The 22,345-nt window shown below is 43.3% G+C and overlaps 1 protein-coding gene across 9 annotated transcripts in view; it reads left to right on the forward strand.

The window, feature by feature from the left end:
• NEK7 (NIMA related kinase 7) overlaps nucleotides 1–22,345 on the forward strand; it is a 129,818-nt gene that overhangs the window by 41,497 nt on the left and 65,976 nt on the right. For 8 of the 9 annotated variants that reach the window (XM_032466815.1, XM_032466814.1, XM_032466816.1 and 5 more), the window contains one exon: nucleotides 7,407–7,491. In XM_032466815.1, the coding sequence (XP_032322706.1) occupies nucleotides 7,435–7,491 (57 nt within the window). In that variant the 5' untranslated portion in view covers nucleotides 7,407–7,434. Of the gene's footprint in view, nucleotides 1–2,799; nucleotides 2,823–7,406; nucleotides 7,492–22,345 lie in introns of those variants that run through there. The other variant, XM_032466812.1, reaches the window with a different exon arrangement.

Genomic DNA, 22,345 nt, shown 5'->3' on the forward strand with positions numbered 1-22,345 from the left:
AGAAGCTGAGACCACAAGGAGCAAGTATGAGAAGCGGGATGGCTTGAGGTGCTTTTCGCTTTCTCATTTCTTATCGTAGCAAATGAAGACCTTCTATTTTAAATGCATCCTTCACTTATTAAAATCTAATATGACCCGAGCAGTCCCATTCCTACATACCCACGCGAGGTGAAACTTAGGTGTGAGCCTGTGTGCAGGTGTTTGTAGTGGCCTTATTTGTAGTAGTCCTAACTGGAAGCAACGCAGATGTCCCTCAGCTGGAGGATGGCGCGTCAGTGAACGCGCTGCACGCGGCAACATGGGTGAGTCTCAGGTGCGCCCTGCTGCGTGAAGGAGGCCACGCCCAGAAGGGTGCAGCCTGTGCGGCTCCGTTTGTATCATCTCCTGGAGAGGGAACTAACGGGACAAAGGGCAGAGCGGGATTGCCAGGCATTGGGGGAGGATTTGACTATAATGGGACACGGGGCATGGTATGGGCTGATGGAACTGGTGGTAGTTACAAGGCTAAATTTGTCAAAATGTATAGAAATTGCACAGGAATAATGGCAATTTTTCTGTATATAAAATTTACCATAAGAAGTGCTAAATGAATTTTATAAAAGATAACATAGACTAGAAAAACAGAGAGAGCGCTAGTTTGTCCTTTTTCTTTTCCCAGACGTTCAATAGGAACCTTAAACGGCTTTAACTCCATTTACCCTTCTCCTTGTATATTGGTTTTCGTGTGTTCAACTCTAGATTCATTTTTAATTTTACAATCAGTTTTATCTCTTATATATTTGAATGGCCCTGTTGCCTTTTTTATGATTCCTTCCTGCATCTTTAGCCTTCTGTCTGAGAGCATTTTTATTCTGTCTGTTCTCTCTGCTGATTTTTGTTCATGTGTCCTTATTTGCTAGAGTGTCTAGTTTTTTATTATGTGCAGAATTGCATGTAGAAATAATTTGAAGCCGAAGCTGTTCTCTTTCTTCAGAATGTATTTTTACTTGTTTTTGCCGGGAGCTTGGGATGTTAGCTATCAGAGCTGACCTCAGTCCAGTTTCAAGATTTCAGATGATTCAATGCTGATATTTGTCAACCAGGGCTGAGGCTTTCAAGGTCTTAACGGAAATTGTGAGGGTGTTCACCACAACCCTTTGTGGAGCTGTGGACTGTAGTTTGTGTCTCTCAGCCCCAAGCAGGTGACAGTACTTTATAGCCTTTCAGCATTGTGGCTGTGCCCTCGCAGCCAGTGCCACACTTCATGGAAAAAGAGGCCTGGATGTTAGAGCCACTTCTCCTAGGCTTCCCTCCTTCCTCAGATACTGGTCCTTTAAGTCTTTGCTATTTCCATATCTGTGTTGCATTAAAGCAGAGTGAAAAATATTTCTTTTGTGTTATTAATTGTCCTTGGAGGAGAGGATTGGTCTGAATTATTCTTTGCCATTATGGAAATAGAGGCTGCCCATACTATTTTTAATTCCCATACATGTATACAAATGTGCTTTTCTTAAAAACTGATGTGTTAAGACATTTTTATTCTATTATGCAACTTGCTGTTTTTGATTTAGTATATGATGAATTCATATTAGAATCATAGGTGACTATGTGTTTGTTGTATGTTTAACTCTGTGCTAGGCACTGTGGGAGTGCAATGATGTATAAAACAGATAATTTCCTACCCTTATTTGGCTGATACTTTGGCAAGATAGTTACCTTAAACAAACAACGACACAATTATCTAACCGACAGGGATAAGAAAGAGCAGTGTCCTTTGAGTACATATAACATGGAAGTTTGTCTCTGCGTCTTGCCTTTTCACTTCACATTATACTGGGTACATCTTTAAATATCATTAAAATTTTTAATAAACATTGGGTCAGTCTAGTTCCATTTTGTGTACTTACTGTAATTTATTTAGACATTTTTATATTGTTGGACCTTTATGTTGTTTCTAGTTTTCCTTTATGATAAATGGTTTTTAATATACATTCTTGTATGTAATCCAACATTCAGTCACTGATTTATTTCTATAGGATGGAGTTGTGGGATTAAGAGTCGTGAGTAAAAGTGTATGAATAATTATTAATGTTCATTGTCACATTGCTTTCTAGAAAGGTTATTATACATATCATAAGCATTGCATATAATTTAAAAGTATGTGTCATTTTGAAAGGCTATCAGTTATGTACTATTTCTTTGTTGCTTAGATTTGTGTTTCTTGATCAGTGATATTCAACATGTTTTGTATTTATTCCTGATGTCCATTTCTTTGTGTCTTTAAGACTGTTTATAAAATTAAGACAGAACCCTCTGCTTTATGAATGAAACTGCAGGACTAGTTTTAAACTAGAATTAGATCTTCTACTACTCCTTTTTCAGTGCTGCAGTTTTATTATTTTATACTTGGATTTCCACTTTTAACTTGTTCCTTTGCTGAGAATACTTTAAAAAAGTTATTGTAATGAGTAGCAGGAAATAGCTTGCTGTTAAAATAAATTGCTGTTATTTGTAAGTGAATTAGTATGTGTTTCTCAGTTTTAATTTCTAATATGGGAAATATTGATAGCCAGGGACCCACTGAACAAAAGGGCTTTGGAGTTCTCAGATAAAGAGGTCCTGAGACCCCAAAATGGGAATTTTGGGCTGGACCAACTGAGTAGATGGAGATATATGTAATGAGATAAAAATGATTAGAGGAGAAGTTAGCTTTTTTTTTTTTTAATTTTTTTGGAGGAATGGGAGATGGAGTCTTCTATTGAAGAATTCTAAAGACATCAGGTGGTCATTTGGATATTGGTGTTTGTGGCTCAGAGCTCAGAACAGGTGCCTCTAGTGGAGCGGTAAGTTTGAGAGGAATCATATATGGGTAGTGATCAAAGTCCTGGGACCGGATGGGATAATTTAAGAGAATGAAGGTTTTTTAAAAAAAAGTGAAGAAACATGTCTTAGAGCACTCCAGCTTACACATTCAATAGAAAAAGTGGCTGCAGTGTGGGAGAAAGGCCAGGGGAACTTCTGGAAGGGGAGACAGTTGTGCTGAAAGCTGGTTGAGGTCAAGTAGAGGACCGGGGTGGGGGGGGTGGGGGCGGATTGTCATCTCTTGTCTGGACTGTCGCAGTAGCTTCTTGACTGGTCTTGCTTGTGGCTGTGAGCACCTCTCCTCTGTCACACAGCAGGAAAGGTTGTATTTGAAAAATAGTGAACTTCTGTCTTAGCTGCTTGAAACCCAACATAAGCTCTTTGATACCAACTGGATAAGTAAATATCATAAAAGTTTTTTCATGAGCTGACACCTGCCTGTGTTGTTAGCCTAACCTTCTCACGTTAACTCCCCACATCCTCTCTCTCACCACGTGCCAGCTTCAATTTTAAATTACTTACAAGATGTTGAGCTCCACTTTTGAGTATTTCAGTATGTTCCTTCCTTTTCCCAGATTCCCTCTCCTCCTTGCCTCTTCTGGACCTTGTGAGTGTGTCTTTCTTATTTAAAAGCCAATTCAGGCAGCTCCATCTTTGGGAAGCCTTTTTTGATTGAAGATTGGGTGCCGAATTTATTTAATTTGATCATAACTTTACTCATGATTGACTTTAGGCTTACTAAACTGTAGCAGTAATTATTTGATGCTTTTATGACAGAGATACATGCATTCGTTCATTAAATAAATATTCACTCAGCACCCATTTTGTGCCAAGCATTGACCTAAGCACTGGGGGTGCAGCTGTGGATGACACAGGTAGGTCCCTGCAACATGGAGTTTATGATCTGGAAGACTGAATGCATAGTTAACATATTTATATATTAAAATGTTTTAATTTTATTTATGAGGCGATTAGTGGGAAAGTATTACATATAAATATCTTTGATCTTTAGAAATATGATAAATAATGGTATTAAATCAGTATACAAACATTCTGTAAAAGCATTAAGAATCCAGTGACACAAGGAATCATGTTAGATATTACGTAAAAACAAATTTCTTTTTGTTCATTGTGTCACTAAGCTTATATGCAGCATGAGGGAGTCGCACAGACCTGTGTCTTCTGAGCAGGGGGTTTCTGACCTCTGTCTGGGACGCTGTAGGAGGGGCTTTCCTGTCAGGCGGGTCGTTAGATTAAATCACTTCTAAGATTTCTTTGATTTGTATGTTTCCTTTTCTTTTTTTAAACTTTGGCTTCTTTTCATCATTGTTTTATTTGCTTAGATGTTATCTCGTATCAGCAGGCATGGTGGAACCTGCCTTGCTGTAACCCAGCACACGGCTTCTCATAGTCACTTCTCAGGGTTAGTCAGGCTGGGGGATATTAAAATCTGTTATACAAAGAAAGCATTTTGTGATTAAATGAGTTAAATATAAGTAAATTTTTTTTAAAAAACCTGCTGGGCTGCTTCAGTCCTTTAGTTTGCTGATGTTGACCATGACTTTCTGAGAGAGATTGATACAGCAAGTAGTACTCCACAGAGGTCTTTGACCAGGAAGCCCTTTTTTTCATGGAGTGTCTTGTGAAAGCTACCTGAGGGGCACTAGAGGTGAAGTGTTGATGCTAATGATTTATATTTCACACTGAAAGGTATTCTAATTCATTACTGGGATTCTCTTTCTCCTTGCCTCTCCTCCCTCCCCAAATCCAACACTATATAAATAAATTGGAAATAAAAGCAAAAATTAAAAAATAAGACCTAATTAAATTTATAAGCTTTTGCATAGCAAAGGAAACTATAAACGAAACAAAAAGACAACGTACGGAATGGGAGAAAAACATTTGCAAACGATGCAACTGTGAAGGACTTCATTTCCAGAATATACAAACAGCTCAATACAACTCAGTAATAAAAAAGCAAACACCCCAATGAAAAAATGCAAACATTTCTCCAGTGAAGACATACAGATGGCTAATTGCAGATGAAAAATGCTCACTATCACTAATTACCAGAAAAATGCAAATCAAAACTACAATGAGGTATCACCTCACACCAGTCAGAATGGCCATCATTAAAAAAGTCCATAAACGATAAATGCTGGAGATTGTCATACTAAGTGAAATAAGCCAGAAAGAGAAAGAAAAATACCATATGATATCACTTATATGTGGAATCTAAAAAAAAAAAAAGACAAATGAATTTATTTACAAAATAGAAACAGACTCACAGACATAGAAAACAAACTTATAGTTACTGGGGGGAAAAGAAGTGGGGAGGGGTAAATTGGGAGTTTGGGGTTAGCAGATACACACTACTATATATAAAATAAATAAACAACAAACTCCTACTGGGAATTATATTCAATACCTTATACTAACCCATAAAAAAAAAAAGAAAAGGAATATATATATGTACAACAGAATCACTATGCTGTGCACCAGCAATTAACATTGTAAGTCGACTATACTTCAATTAAAAAAATGAATCCAACAATGTACAAATATGATTATGTATCATGACTAAGTGGGGTTCATCCCAGAAATTAATACTGGCTTAACATTCACCAAAGTGAATGTTCAAAATTCAACATTTTAACAAAGTAAAAAATATATGGTCAGCTCATATACAGAAGCAGCATTTGACAAAAATCTAACATCTTTATAAAATCTTTCAGCAAAGTAAGAATCTAACATCTTTATAAAATCTTTCAGCCTGATAAATTAGGGCATATGTGAAAAATGTGCATCTTACATTAAATGTAATAGTAAATGACTGAATACTTTTCTCCTGAGATAAGAACAAAAAGAGGATGTCTCTACTTCTGTTCATTGTGCTGGAGGTTCTAGCCATTGCAATAAGGCAAGAATCTGTAAGAAATCTGCTTGACCTAATAAGTGAGTTTAGCATACTTGCAAGATAAAGGGCCAATATATAGAAATTAGTTGTGTTTCTGTACACTATAATAAAATGGAAATAAAAAGCACCCACTATTTATAATAGTATAAAAAATATAATGTACTTAGGAAATAACCTGGAAACAGATGTGAAAGATGAGTACTGAAACTGAAAACCATTATTGAAAGAAATTAAACCTGAAATAAATGAGATATCCTGTGTCCTGGATTTGAAAACCCAATATTATTAAAATGTCAGTTCTTCCCAAATTGATCTATAGAGTTGATGTAATCCTAATCAGGATCCCAGTAGGCTTTAAAAAAAAAGTAGAAACAGGATGGTTCTAAAATTTATATTAAAATCAGATGTGATTAAATGTAAGTCCATAGCAAAGCTGCGCTATACACCAGTTAATTTAGTGTATGTCTGTGCAGTCGTTTGATGTATATGACAAGGATGATAGAGCAGTGCTGCAGTGGGGTGTGGGGTAAAGGGTCATCTTTTCATCATGTGATCTGAAGGCTACTAGATAGGCGTATATGGAAAAATATTGACTTCACCATAAAGACAAACATTTAATTCCAGGTCAATTGCAGATCTAAATATGAAAGGCAAAAACAGTAAAGCTTACATTAGAAGATAACATGAGAATTTAGGGTAAAGGAAATAATTCTTAAAGAGTACCCCAAATCATTAATCATAAAGAGAAAGATTGATTGATTAGGCCATTTATGAATCTCTGTTCATAAGTTAATTAAAAGATGTCATTGGGAAGATTTTTTAAAAAAAGACAAGTCACAGGATAGAAGAAAATATTTGCAATACACTTGACCCATGTCTAGAATGCTTTTACTGCTTTTTCAAGAGTATGATAAAGTGAAGATGTGTTTTAGTTTCTCCATCTGTTGATCCTGTTTAAGTGGACCCTAACTTTTTAACCCACAAGATTTTAGTTATAAAATTACACTTAGGAAAAACCTAGAGATACTTGGCATTTGTTTCCTTTGTAGTTTGGTCTTTGAGCCTTGTGCAGTACTTGGCACATAACTGGCTTCAGCCTACTGTGTTTGCTGAATTAATGGATGGTGTTTTATAATTAGAAACAAAGTGTGCAAAAAAGAGTAAACACTCATATGAGGACTGACCTTTTAAGTTTAAACCTAAAAAATCACAGGAAGCGTTGTAGTTGGACATAAAGAAAAGAAGTACTAACATTTTCAGAATATAAAGAAGTGCATTTTAGGAATGTGAAGCACTGGCCGTGATTACATGAAGCTGACCACGGCGATGATCATCTTGTACTAAGGAGGGTGAGGGGAAGCTTTTGTGCTCTGTAAGACATAACGGAGAAGGGAGAATTTCATCTCATGAAGCAGGATTTTCTAAGCGTAAAATGCTACTATTGAGAAGAATTAGTTGAGACAGTGAGTATTTGTATTAGCCAAAAAGAGCTTGGATTTAGCAGATGGCAGATAAAAGTATGGGATGTCTTACTGGGCACTTTTGAAAGATTAGGTGAAACTAATATTCGCAAATATCAGGTGTATGATGAGCAACTCAGATTGTTAATGATTGCATTATTTACATTTCAACTTTACATTTTTTGCAGAGTTCTGAAGTTCCTGTTGCATTAGACAATGGATGAGCAATCACAAGGAATGCAGGGGCCACCTGTACCTCAGTTCCAGCCACAGGTAATTGGTTCAGATGCTGCCGCCATGAGAGAGAGAGAGAGAGTGTGTGTGTGTGTGTGTGTGCACGTGCGTGTGCAGAGAAACAAGAGATACAGTGAAGGAGGAAGTAGTGCATTCACAGTTCCTTTAGGAAATGAGGTAGCCGGAAGTGCTAATTATGCACTAACAAGTTTAAATCTGCGTTTATATTTTCAAATGCTGTTTTAGAAATATGGACAGACATGGAAAAAAGGGCAGCTGTAGCTGTAACTTGAAGTGGATGACCTGTAGACTTTGAGAGTTAGTATCAGGCTTAGGGAGGAAAACAGAAACGGGGGCAGTGCCTGCGTGTTCCGTGCCCGCCTCCGCTTTCGCCGGGACGCCGCTCCTGCGCTGCCCGTGACGCCTTCCGGTACTGCCCCTTTGCTCGCTCTTTCTGACTAGGAATGTGTTTCTCCTGTTCTGTAGTTGCTTGTTTTCTGCAACATAAAATGCAGTTAAAGGAATGTTTACACGCACTATTGAAATCGATTGTTTGGCCTCCAGTGCGCACCGTGGATGCTTGCCACGGAGTCCAGGACACGTGGCGTGTCCGAAATGCCGTCCCCGCCACGCACGGGCAGCACCTCGGTCTCGTGGTTCATCATGCCCGCGGCTGTGCGGCCTCCGTGGTGTCTCAGAGTTGCTCTGCGAGCCTTGGCCCAGATTTGCTTGGTAGGGATTCTGGCAAAGAAGAATTGATAGGTGTTCTTTCACATGAGCTCTGGAGGCAGAGAAGTTTGGGGCCTCGGGTCGAACAGCTGCCTTGTGGCAGTGCCCCTCAGAGCCTCCACTGTATTACTGTGCGCTGGGAGGTTCCGGGGGCCCTTTCAGGGTGTGGTGTTTTCCAAACTAATTTGACCACTGGACCCTATTTTAGAGCACATCTGTTGGCTTCTCTCGAGTCAGTGTCTGTGAAGCACAGTTTGGGAAATACTGCCTACAGAGTAAACTATCTTTTCTGCCTCTGTACTTCATTCGTTTTTCACCCTTCACCTCCCTCTCCAAAGTTTGAAATCCTGCCCATCTTTCAAGGGGCATCTAAAATGCCACCTCCGCTCTGAAGCTTTTTCCGATTTTGTGGACGTACTTATTTTTTCCTTGGAAACTTGATGATACATCCTTTGTATGTCTCTTCTGCGGTTTCTGAGGCCCTGGGGTCATTTCATATGGACATTGTCCTTATCTTTCCCGTTGGGTCAAACTCTCCGTAAGGATTCGGGCTGTGTCCTACCGCGGCTGCGCCGTGGTCCCGCAGCTCCGCACGTGGAGCAGGGGCTCAGCACGGGTGTGCGATTGAAACCAACCAGCGCTCCTTCACGTGAACGTGTTTAAATTAGCCCTTTACTTAATTGCACTTTCAATTGCTTTGTTATGCCTTTCTGAATTCTCTGTACTGTGTTTGGAAGAGACACCTTTTAGCTTAGAGTAAGGCCAGTATTTTAATTTCAAGATGATTTTTTTAAAATCTGCCATTTATATTTTGTGCTACGATCATAAATTTATCAAGATTATAGTAGGCAGCTTCTTTCTGTTAGATACTAACATTATCTTAGTGCTAGTTTTACAGACATGCATGGATACTCTTTGTTTCATATTCGTTGTCTCCAGTGAAGACAGTGAAAGAAGCAGCTCTCAGATTAGGGAGTTTGTGTTATGATTTTGAAATGTTTGGTTTTGAACAGCCCTAAATTTCAAAGGAAAAAAAGAATGAGCACTGTAATTTCTGCCTCCTACTGACTCACCGACCAGGGAAGGTCAGAGTGGCAGTAGGAGGCGAAAATGAAAGTCCTGGTTCCCTGGGATCCACGGGCTACCACGCGGCATAAATGTCAAAATCACGCACGTGGTTCTGCGTCTCTTTCACGTGGTTGGATTCCTCTCTTCCTCCTGCTGCTGCTCCCACGTGGTACGCCCCCTCCCCCGTGGAAATCAGCAAGTGTCACCCCAGGTTCTCACTGCCTGTGGCAAGTGTGGGGGGGAGGGAGGGTCTTCTGTCTCTGCATCCAGACTGATGGTGTGAGGTTACCCGACAAGCGTTTACAGGCGTTATTGCCTATTAAGTCTCTGAAAAATGTTCCTGCTCTCAGTAGCATTATTTTAAAAGGCTGGCAAAGGACAGCCTCTGCTCGGGGTTGGCAACCTGCTTTTGTTTTGTTCCACACCACTGGCCTGAATAACGGGGTGATGCAGCAACATATGGTTAGCTGTGACTGCTTCCGCTTTTGAGATGCTAGTGCGTGTCTGGACAGAAGCAGCAAACGGAGGAAGTGAGCTTTCTAGGTGTCAGAGACCAATTCCCTGTGTTATGACAAGTGATGTGTATTCTTGGCATATCTGTCTTTTCCTTGTTCTGAGATGAATACTCTGACCCCATAATGCATAATATGTGGTTTCATTTTTAGTAGTGTGAGTTCCTTTTTTTTTAAGCTTTAGAATGTGAGATTTATGTATCTGTTTTTTTGTATTATTGTCATTCTTTTGAACTTAGTTTTTTTTTTTTTTTTTTTTCCTATCAGCTTCCTTTTCCTTCCCTTTTTCTTTCTTTGATTCCTTTCATTGAAGCCGGGAAGGTACTGAAAGGATTTATTTGACTGGATTTGTGTCCTATATATTCACATTGCTTGTGGACTCTAGTTTGTAGAACAGTGGATTTGGCTAAATTTTTTAAAACGCAAACTGTATAAAAGATGGTGACAGAGAAATAGTAAAATGTCTACATTTTAGTATAAGACAAATTTTAAACAGTGGATGTTTACAGCTAACATTTTGTGAGTTTTTAATTTCTGGTCATTGAGTGAAGAGAGCTATGATACATTCACTTTTTATCACAAAGATAAATATAAAACGATTACAAGTCAGTGCGCAGCCTGAAGACTTTGTGGGAACGACTCGAGGGAGAATCAGTTTTAGTTGGAATAGTCGTCAGGACCTAGAGTATAATTATTATCTGTAGTTTGTAGATGCCCAGTGTGACACTGGCTCCCTGCGAAGGAGGGAAAGCAGCCCAGATCTACAGGCAGGAGAGTCAGTGCTCCTCCTTTTAACGACTTGGAAGGGATGAGAGTCTCATCTGGGAGTCTTCCAACCCAAGCCTCCCCTCGGGCTGGCCGGCATCCTGGCCTGCCGCGCCGAGCTCGCACTGCCTCTGGGAGTGAGCGGGGCGGACAGGGGGCCGGCTGGGTTGAGTGGGACAGGATTTGGACCTGAAGACTGGGGCACCTCCCCCTCTTCTTAGCCCGTCTTACAGAACTACTTTCTTTATGAAATAAGGGTCATTGTGTCGTTTGCTTCTTTTGCTAAGTTGAGTTTGTCAAGGTTTTGTCCTATGGCATTGAGCACAGCCTCCGTTTTCAGAAGCCTCTGCAGAAGATGAGGTGACGTTCTCCGCCTAACAGCCTCGTCCAGCCGCTTTATTGCTGCAGGTCTGGGGGATGGAGTGGCAGCTGCTCTGAGGGAAGAGACCTGCTGCAGTTTGAGCTGATGCCCTTGAAACTCCAGTAAGGCTCAGTGCTGCCAGCAGTCCTGTCCTTGGTCCCCGCGCTGCCCGCACCCCCAGCAGCGTCTCCTGTCCCCTCTCCTCAGAACCCCCACTCCCCCTCCTCTCTCTCAGCTGCTGTGCCCTTGCTTCCTGTTTCACCAACAGACTGAGGCAGTCAGACGAGGACTTCCCCGGGACCTGCAGAGCGTGGTCGGCCTCGTCTGCCCTGTCAGGTGCGCCAGCCCTGCCCGGGCCACCAGAGCCGTGTGCAGCCCCACGCCGGCTGGGCGCTTCGTGGTGCTGTGTGCTGCGAGGTCTCCCATCTAAACGGCGAACCAGAACAAACCCCAGCCAGAAAATGGCTTTCAAAGTCCTTCTTTTCTCCAGCTGTTCACCTCTCTCTCTGTTGCCTTTTGCTGCTGAGTCCTTAGCTGTGTAGGTCTGTGTCCTGTTCCCCCTTCGCTGTCTTAGGTGTGCTCCGGGGGGCTTTCTCCCCTCCCTGCCGCCGAGGCTGCTCTCGCCCTGGTCCCCGGGGCCTCCTGTGCTCAGTCCCTGCGCCACCCTTAGACCTTGTCTTCCTTGGTCGTCAGCTACACCTGAGAGAGTCGGCCGCACTCTGTTCTTTGAAACCTGTTCATTGCTCCGCTTCTGAGAGCCTTGTTTCCTTCTCGTCTTAATGGTCCGTCCTTTGCCGACTCCCCTCCCCTCCTGGACTCTTCACCGCGGAGCTCTCTGCAGCTCAGAGCGTCTTGCCCTCTGTGCCCTGCTTGGAGATCCCTTTCAGGTTCATGATCCTGAGTATGGTCCATGTGCTGGTGGCCTCTCTACTTTAGACTGGATCTACCTCCTGATCCCAGACGCGAGCAACCAGTCACCTACTTGACATCAAATTTGCGTGTCTCAAACTGGGCACATGTGAAACTGAACTGTGAATATTCCTGCAAACCGTCTGTGTGCAGGCCTCTCTGTCACAGTTGGCGGCATGTCCCTCCTTTGACCTGCTCAGGCCGAAGCTCCTGGAGACGTCCCCGGGCCCCCCCCCCGTCTCTCGCATGTCCTGTCTCACCGCTGACGGGTCCTGCAGCGCCCCCTTCTGCATACACTTGGGTGCGAGTACTTCTTGCCTCCTCTGCTGCTGTCATTCTGCTCAGTTATTTTCATTCTCCATGTAACTTACTGCGGTCACTCCCCAGTTGGTCTCTGTTTCCATCCTGTCCTCCCTTCAGTCTACTGTCAGCACATAAGTCAGGGAAAAATTATATAACATTTAAATATAAAATACACAATTTCAGTCAAATCGTATCTGTTTAAAATCTTTTAATAGTTTCTCATCCTTCCTCATCGTGGCTCCCCCCACTCATCTTCTTCCAGTGTGCGTGCAGACGCCGCCTTCCTCGGCCATTCCATGAAAGCCGTCCCTTCACACCCACCCAGTAAGCCATTTATCCCTTTTATTTTGCTCACTGTCTTTCCTCTTTCTCCAGAGTATAAACTTCATTCCCGGTCCCCAGAACAGGACCTGGAGCAGATGGTAGGCATTCAGTAAACACTTGCTGAAGACAAACGTGGTGTCAAGTCAACCCATTCTCTTTCTTCTCAAGCACCACTTTTTAAATGAATATTAAAATGTATCAGTATCTCTAGAATTTTTAGGCACAAGTTCAAGCAGTGGTCCATACCTTGGTGCCCCCATCAGAGGGATGGTAGGAAGCCATTCTTGGCATCACTTTGTCAGACTAGACGTGAGGAACGAGCCTGCATCGCAGCAAGGAAGAAAGCTCAGAGAGAGAGAGAGAACTTCCTCCAGGAAGAGCTTCCACAGCTCTCTGAGCCCAGGACTCACGTGTTGTCTGAGATGTCTGAGCTCTTAATGTACCTTTTTTTTTTTTTTTTTTTGGTAAAGCCTGTGTACAAATGTAAATATATATAGTAAATGGTTTATTAGGAAAAACCACGTACAGCCTGCACTTCTTACTTTCTTTCCACCTCCTTTTTTTACCGGGAGTGAGCCTCCTCCCCCCGTGGTCGCTGTCCCCTGTCACCTGGCACGTGGGGCGGCTCACTCTCCGGTCCCCGCGCGGGGAGGGTCAGCGGCAGAGGCTCACCCTCCCCATCCGCAAAGACTCTTCCAGACCCAACCCCGCTCCTTCTTGGGTGGGGGGCTGGTGAGCCCCGCCGCGTGGAGGCTCCGTCTCGGCCTCCCGGTGGCCCCAGGCTCCCTGCCTCGCCGTCACCTGCGTCTCGCCTTCGTCCCGGGCGCAGTGCCGCTGCTGCTTGGTTCTTGCAGCGCGCCCGCCCCGTGCCGAGCGGTTTGAATGTCCATCACCCCCGACACCAGGCCGCCGCTCACACCTCGCACACGGGGAGGCCCGGGCTCGCCCGGCCCAGGTCACACGCGGCCCCGGGGTGGGGCTGTCGGCCGGCTCGCTTGCTTCCCGGAAGACGCTCCTCACACACTTCCTGGCCGGTCTCACCGCCTCAGTCCTCGTGACCCTTCGTGTTTCCGGGCACCTCCGGCTCCTCGTCTTCGAGGTGACGTGTGCCGTGTTCTGGCCCGGCCTGTCCTCCCTGGGTCGGGTAGCCCTGCCCGCCTGGTTGTCCGGACCGCAGGCAGGCGGGCCTCATGCTTTGCGTTTAGCCAGTTTTCCTGCCCCCTTGACTGGACTCCCTCACTAGCTAGTGAACCTGCTGATTCTTCACATCCTGACGGTAACCGCTCCCCTTTAGATGACTGCCACCTCTTGCCTAGCTTGTTGCAGAAGCTTCGGATCTGGTCTCTTTACCTCTCGTGTTACTGTTTCTAGTTCATTCTTTACATTGTAGCAAGAGTCATGTTTCCAAAGTGTACCTTTTGTTGCGTTACTTTCTTTGACTTTTGGGATGGATTCTGCATTTTCACGCATGCTGGGGAGGGTCTTGCATCCCCTGGTCTCCTTTCTCCTCTGCAGCTGCACCTCGTGTCACTCCCTGCTTTGGACTCGGGTTCAGCCTTATCTTGCTTACATTGCACTCTCTTTGGGCTCCAGGATCTCGGGTGCCTGGAGCTGTTCGGGGAGATTCAGTCTCCAGCAGAAGGTAATAAGCATGAGGGCTCATTATAATGTACGTGAACTACATGAAGAGACCCCGAGGAAAGTTCTCTGAGAGGAAATGTGAAATTAAGAAGACAACAAAAAGATGACTCGTTTTTGGGTCATTTCATACACGGGTGTGCTTCTAGTAAATGAGAATACATTCCACCAGGAGTGCAGTGCTCACGTCTGTAGGTCGTGTTTTGTATCAGTGAATAAGTAGGTAACGGGTGCTCCATAAATCCGCGTTGAATGAATGGATTGATCTCTAAATGAAAGCAAAATAGTAATCAGTCTAACTGTACTACGTTAATATCATATAGATTTTAGTTACTTTAGAGTTATTTTAGGAAGTGACTGTGGTGCCATATAGTATAAGAGATCTGTCAGATGAGAAGTGGTATCAGAATGTTTAGAGCCTGGCTGAGCTCTGGATTTAGATTGATTGTTCATATTTACATATTTAGGGATAAGTGTTTCTCAAATTTTAGAGGAAGTACCTTGAGGGATTTAGATGATTAAAAAAATGGGGCTGCAGAAAGGGTTCTCTCATCTTCTCTCTTGGAAATTTCTTTTTGAATAGTCCATTGAGAGTGGTGTGGGCAAAGATGAGGTCAACATGAATCGAATAGTTTCCAGACTCTACCTGGAACTGCATTCAGAGCCTGACATATAGTTTTAAGAAATACAGTGATGAAAGTTGTTCCGTTTTTGAGGGTGAATTTGATATTTGGAGATAATTTAAAAATCCGTTGGAGCCAAATATGTACTTGGTGAAAAAAGTATAGTCTTGGTAGTCATTCTTCCTTTGATCAAAATGAGCTGTCTTCTTAAATGAGGCCAGTGATTTTCATATGGTTCACAAGCTGATGACAGTTCCACAGGAGGGGTTCTGAATACATGTTCGGCGTTGGAAGCCTTCCTAGAGTAAGTGCATGTCTTCCTGTGGTGCGGGTTTGAAGAGCAGCGTTCAGTGTATAGATTCTAATGTGTTCGTTAGAATTCGATTGTATCATTTTACATTTAGGATACCTTTATATTTCGTCTCCCTTTATATCATTATTATGTGACTATTATATGACTTTCATATGGCCTTGGTTATGTTTGACAGATTTCTCACTAACTATTCATAAAACAAATATTTCCCAAATTTAGAAATTTTGATACATTTCTTTTTCCAAGAGCACTTACATAAAATAAATTTAATGATGCATTCTTTTTGTTTTTCCCTTGACTGGACCTCATTTGGTGCAGGAGGACAAGAGGGTGGTGGAGGAGGAGGTTTTAGAAGAGTTACCATGAGGTGGGCATCCAGTGGAGGGTGAGGAGAGCACCAGGAATCAGTGTAACTCAACACTACCTTCCAGAACCAGTGGTGGAGGAGGTTGGACAGTGGATGACACTGGCCAGAGTGAGTGAGCAGAGCGAGAAGGGAAGGCGGAAGATGGTACCCTGTGGAACACCAGCATCCGTGGGGAGGAGGATGTGGAGGAGCTGGAGGAGGCGGGAGGGCTGGTTGGTGTGGTGGCTTAGAGCACGAGCTCTGAAGTCAGATTGCCTGGGATGAGTGTCTGGGACCCTCCAGCCCCGACTGTCTAGCTGTGTGAGGGAGGGCAGGTTATTTAACATCTGTAAGCCTCACTTGTCTTATCAGTAAATTAGAGAAACAGTAGTTTTTACCTCCAGCAGATATGGAGCTTTCACTGTGGTGCTGGGCACAGAGATGGCACTCGTTGGATGGATGATGGTAGGGCCAGTAGTTAGTGCTGGTTGGATGACGATGCTGCTGATGGTTAACCCTCATTAGAGGGTGGCGATGGTGATGGCGACAGTGACTGCGTTCTACACGATGGTCTAGGCGCACAGGTTCCTCTGCCCATGGCCTGCTTCTGCATCATATTACGTCCTTTATTTGGTTTTTATTACCGCTTTCTGCCCACACTGCTTCTTTAGCCTTGTTTATCTCAGTAACTGGTATCACTGTCCATCGAGGTGCACAAGCCCACATCTATGACTTACCCGCTCTGTCCCCACTCCTCAGACTCCACTCCTCAGCATCCTCTCTGCCTCTGCCTCACGGTCACATCCTGATTCCGTCTGCTGCCGCGTCTCACTATAACTGTCAGGTCAGGCCCACAACCTTTCTGTCCAGGCTCCCTGCTCCCACTCCTGCGATCCTCCTCCTCCTGTGCCCCACTTCCTTGTGCACGCAGCGTCCTGAGTGAGTTCTCCCTGTGAGTGCGCGTGAGATCACAGCGCAGCGCTTCCCTGCCGGCAGCCGGGGTCCTTCCTCTTGCTGCGGCGCATGGCGTGGCCGCCCGCGCATCCCGCCTCCGCCCCGCTCCCCGTGCGCCAGCCCGTCTTCCTTGAACACACTAGCTCATTCCTTCCCGAGGACATTTTCTCCAGGGGTTCTTTCTGCTCTTCCTTTTCCTTCTGGTTTTTCAATCTCAGCATAAAGGTCACCCCCTCAGCAGGGTCCTCCCAGAGTTACCCAGTCTAAAATAACCATCCACTCTTTTTCCACTGTATCGCTCCATTGTATTTCTCTGCATAGTACTTAAATATTAGATACTACTGTGTATTTGCTTACTGTCTTTTTATTGTTTTTGTATTTGTTTGCCCCCTCCTCCATTAATAATTGTGGAATAAATGAATAAATTGTGGAAACCTCTTCCCTCTATTTGTCTCCGTCCGTCTCTGTCTCCCTGAGCCTTTTGCCTGCCCTATTTAATTTTACGGGTATAGCTGATGGTGCTCCTGGCGGGTGGGAATGTCTTTGTCATTAATTAACTATCCTGCTCATGGTATGCTGGGAAAGGTAATCGGTATTTTTGGTTACGTAATTTGGATATAGTGATTATTATGCTGTGTGGTGTAACTAATGATGCTTAAATGATACAAACACCAGGGTCTTATAAATGTTTAATCAGGTAATTGGTTATATTTGGTCACTCATTTTTCTTATGCTACAGTGAATTGTCTCCTTTGTTTGATATAAAGCCAGTAATAATGATTAATGGCGTATTGTTCCAACTGACGTAAATCTCCGACCCTTAGTATCTTTAGGAATAGGTTACTGCTGAAGTAGTTCAAGAAATTTTAGGGAAGTCATTTCTCAAATGGAAAGAAGCATGACTAATTAGACTCTGCTGGCACATGTGGTTTTTTAAAAAAAAGTGTTTCTTTTTTTTATTTTCAGTGAGGTTTGTAGAAAGTAATACATAACAGAGTTGTTAGATACTGTCAAAAAGATATTCTAGTTTGTGTAGTTTGGAGATGAGTAATCTCTTTTTAATGATCGTACATAGCGTGAACTTTATTGCCAAATAAAATAGAAAAGCATTTTGAAGTTTTGTTACTTTTAAATTTTGGAGAAATTTAGGAATACTAATATAAAATAAGATTTTTAAAATCACATAGTTGGTAATATGAAAATCACCAGTAAGAGATAAAAGTGCAATAACAATATAAACCTTATTAATGGTGTTAAACACTGTAATTAGCAGTGGCTTGTGATCTAACAGCACCTCTAGGAGTTACCAGGACGTCGCTTTCTCTCTGGGGAGTCTGTGGAGGCCGTGCTGTGACGCTTCTAATCCCCCCAGAGAGAATTACCATCGTAACGTTGTCCTGAATTGTCTTACTGCTCATTAAATGTCCTTGCCATCACATTTAAAGTAAATTAAGGAAATTAATTTAGTCCTAGGAAATTGTTTAACAAGTTTGCACCTGTGAGGATATGAGCCCGTGGCACAGCAGAATGAATTTTATTGTAGAATGAAGAGTATTTCTGTGAAGGAAGCAGCTAACACAGGCTGGCACGTAGAATCCTGATCAGGTAGCGGGATCTGGTGGTATGTGATTGAAGTGCAGATTGACAAGAGATTCGTTAGTGAGAGTGCAGAGCGTTTCAGGTGTTGTGTAAAGCTTCCTTCACTCTCGGGTTTGGTTTTTTTGTTTTTAGTTGTCACATATGATTTTGAATGTTTATTTTGTGTTTCTATATTTCAGGACTCTTCTATAGGATACCTTGTTAGTACACATATCTCAAGAGGCTAAACATGGTACTTTACCACAAAAATGTAATACAAATGCTGCCAATATCAGTTTTAATTATGTCCTTTATTAAAGGAGTTGTAAGTGTCTTATAGTTAGTAATTAAGAAATAACAACAAAAAGCCAGTAACAATAATAAAAAAAAAACCTATGTAGGCTTATAGTTAACGTTATCTATGTTAATTAGTTCCATTTTGAGACTTATTCCATAAATGAATCTGTTTAAAATTTCTTGATGGGGTGTGTAGTCTTTATTTAGTAATTTTAGAAGATCCCTTGTGCTGAGTTAGTCGCGCCCTTTCTCAGTTTATTCTGTCACAAAGAGCTTGCAGTGTCAAACTTGTAGGGTTTATGGGCTTTCAGACAATTACTCTCTTCCGTTTGCCTGTGACTTTAAACTTCATTTTAAGCATGTTCCAACCAGGTAGCTGAACTGCCACCAGACGTGATTTTATAAATGAGATGGCCCCCCACGGTAATTAGGAGGCCTTTGGGCAAAGTAATTTTAGTTAGATGTAGTTGGTGTGTGTCACCATGGAGCCTGGGACCCAGGGGTTAGGCTCTGCCCTTCCATGAACCAGGAAGGCGATCCACGTGGTAACTGGGGGACACTGGCTAGAAGATGGAGCCCAGGCCCGGGTGGCATCCTGCTCCCAGTGAGGAAGCTGCTGGCACAGGGGTCTAGCAGGATAGAGACAGACTCCAGTTGGGGCCCTGAGGAAGACAGACCCAAAAAGAACACTGAAGTAGAGACTAAAGAATTACAGTCCTAAAAACTCGAGGACCCCAGTGCCCTGTGAGGAGAGGGTGGGTGGAAGGATGCCGCCCCACCTGGGAGGGGAGCTGTAGGTGACAGTGAGCTCGTGCCACGCACCTGGCTGTCCGGTTGACACTCCGATGCCGGGCCTGGGTCTGCTCGCCCTACCTGAGAAAAGGAGGAAGCCAGATCTGGGTGGCTGCCTGGCTGAGAAAGGTTCTGAGATACTGAGCACTGAGTCTGGGCGTGGAGCCCAGGCCTTGCACACTCAGTGGGGACCCTGTGTGTTTTCTGTGGGGCGTCTTGGGTGCGCCTGGCTCCCGGCGCTCAGTGTCCGCATCGCATCGCCCTGGGTCAGTGGGGGTTACTCAGTGTCCTTTAATGCTGGGAGTTCATGGGGAGTCCGTTCCCTCTGCTGGGAAGCTGTGAGAGGCAGTTGTGGGTCTTCTCACTGGCACTGAGTTCTTCCAGGGACATTCACTTAGTAAATATCTATTGTCTGTTTCATGTCAGGCCACCTTCCTGGCATCTGGATACAAGGATAAAGCTTGGCTTTTGGCTTTGAGAAACTGTGAGTGGAGGGAGAAATACATTGTGTAAACAAATGATTAGAATCCAGTTCGGTGCGGAACCCAGCGTGGTGCCTGCACTGAGGGCTTGTTGGCAGAGCTGACTGCTGTCGTGCGGGAGCGGAGGCCAGAGCAGAGGCTGGAGCCCGGGTGGGCGGAGGGTGGTCCCCAGACAGGCTGGCAGCTGAGCCTCTGAGTTTTTAGGGTGAGAAGCACAGTTCTTCAGAAGACGTGGGACAAGCCGATGCCTTGCGCTGAGCGGCCAGAGCTCACGTGCACTTGGGGACAAATGGTGTGGCTGGTGCGGAGGCCCAGGGTGGATATGCAGGTAACACAAGAGCCCTCTGTCGGAGGTGGAACAGAGTAGGTTCTTTCTTTCGTAAAAGTTGAAAATCCTTTAAATGACTCACATCAAATCCAAAAGCCATTTTGTACGGCTCAGAAAATACCCTGATCATTAAGGGACTGCGGGGCTGAGACCCAGTTTATCCGCCAAAATGAGAACAGGGGAAGGCAATTTAAGGGATTTTATTTGGTTTTTATTTTCTGCTCATTTGAATCTCATTACTTTGCTGAGTTATTTTATTCCCAGTATAACTCTAATATTAAATTAAAAATATGGGGAATTGGACATTATCCAAAAAAAGAGAATATAGCTCTTTCCTCAGAATAGTCCTCTACTTGAGTGGGCACTCATTTGAAGATATCACCTTTTTATTTTAAGCACCTAATACTGGCGACTTAGGATGGGACATAACTCATCAGAATGAAGTACGGCATTGGATGCAGTATCCCAGACTCATTACCGCAGTGTGTGTGTTGCCTGTCCCATGAGCTCCTAAAGGAGACCTCATCCTGCACAGGCTTGTTTTTATATAAACTGCAGTATGGCACAGGGACCGGGGTGGCTGGGATGTGCAGCTATGCTCCTTCTCATGTCAACTCTGCACGTCTACACTGGCTGACAGGACATGGGAGCAGATGAGACAAGCTGTCACTCACCCACACTGCCCTTTGAAGAAAGGCCATGGGGGGAAAAGGTGCCTCAAATGGGCTGTGAAGTTTACATACACTGCCCACTGTTAAACAGATTACGTCTAATGAAGTGTCTAATGCTCAGGCCATATCAGCCTAATCCTCGGTGGCAGTTCATCCCTCAACTGCCAAAAAACACCGCCCTCTGGCCCTCTCTCGCCACTCTGGCCGCCAAGCACAGGGAGGTGCCCAGCCTTAATAAACCAAGACAGTGTGTGATCTGACATGCAAATATAGGTCATTGCATATGTAAATGTGTGATTACAAACCTGCATGCCAAAACACATTAGTGAGATTCTGCTCTCAGCATGCGGTTGTCACACTGCCTTAGCAGTTCACGCTAATATTTGTCAGTTATTGTGCAGGCAGAAGATGGAATTCCCAGTCAGATCTAAAGGGTGTGGACTGTGTGATAGCAGCCCTAATGATGAAGCTGTATTTCACTGTTGAGAATGACGAGTGTTCATCGGGAGAAAGATGGTCTGTGCATTTTGGGGAGAGGAAGGAAATCTATTTCTTAAATGCTGCAGACTACCCCAGTGTGTCAATTCAAAAAAAAAAATTTTTTTAAGATTTCTTAGAAAAGCATGGACAATTGAAAAATGTCTCTCCTCTTTAAATGAAACTTTCATTTGAAGTTAAGAAAACTAAAAAAGTTGCTAACATCAGTTGATCTGAGAAGCAGACTTGTTGTAAGTTTCCTTTGTTAAATGGGTGCTGTTTGGTCACAGTGACACAGTTATAAATGGATCTCAGCAACTACGAAAAGAAACCATATAACCGAGCAGCAAGGTAAATTGTTTTGTTTCCCTTTATTTTGTAATTTTATTTTTCTTTTATTTTTTTGTTTTCAACATACGTCTCTATTCCCAGCTTTGTTTTGTTTTTTCATGAAAAGACCTGAAATTGAAAATATCTGCAGAGCATCTTGGTTTCCTGTTGTAGGTGACCGTTCAGTAACCGTGACAGTCAGCAAAGGGCGTACTTGGGACCAGATAGACATAGATTTGGTTTGATGACATCTACATTATAGGATTGTCATGAAAATTGAAGTGGGTGGCATATAAAGCCTTAATACGTAGGACCTGCTAAGTTGTAGATGCCAAAATGGAACTTCCATTACTGTGGTAGTTGTTACTTTTATTTTATTATAATGATTATTTATGGTTTTATATCTGTAAAATGAATTTGTGAAATCTGCTGTATTCTGGTTGCTTTGTATGTCTTAAAGGAAGAATGGTATTTTTCTTGACAGTATTTTGGGCTTTCAGAAGAAAGAAAAATATGATAACAGAAATTATTACTTTTTTTCTCTTTTTGAGAAACACTGCATTTGAATGACAGTGAAACTTTAGTAGAATTTTGTAACATTTTTGCTAGCTTGACAGAGGTAGTGAAATTAACAAGATAACATATATGGGGGGGGGTAATGTACTGCCCATATGTCAGAATAGCCCATGGCCCTCTGCGTAAGTCATGGGGTTGTCAGCCTTAACCACAGTTTGTCTGGGGGGCTGCAGCGTTCACATTGACTTTAGTGTATTTAGGAACCAGCATGCTCTTCGGCTGCATTAATAGGTATTTAATGTTCATTCTTACTAGAGGGTGCACAGTCAGGGCCCACAAGAGTGTTTTGTTTACTCCAAGTTGGCTCAGAGAGCAAAGGAAGTCCAGAAGGATGAGAGCAGCGGGCTAAAAGGCCTACAGGAGTGTACTTGCCAGCAATCCAGGGATCCTGAAAAGGCCCATGCATGCTTAGCCAAAAAAGAGATGCTGTAAGTGCATATGATAGCTAACTAGACTATTCTGTTATATTTTTTACAGGTATGGATATTGAGTGTCAGTGGAAGCTTAAAAGCCAGCG

The sequence above is a fragment of the Camelus ferus genome, chromosome 23 (assembly GCF_009834535.1).
Source record: "Camelus ferus isolate YT-003-E chromosome 23, BCGSAC_Cfer_1.0, whole genome shotgun sequence".
NCBI classification, from domain to species: Eukaryota; Metazoa; Chordata; class Mammalia; order Artiodactyla; family Camelidae; genus Camelus; species Camelus ferus.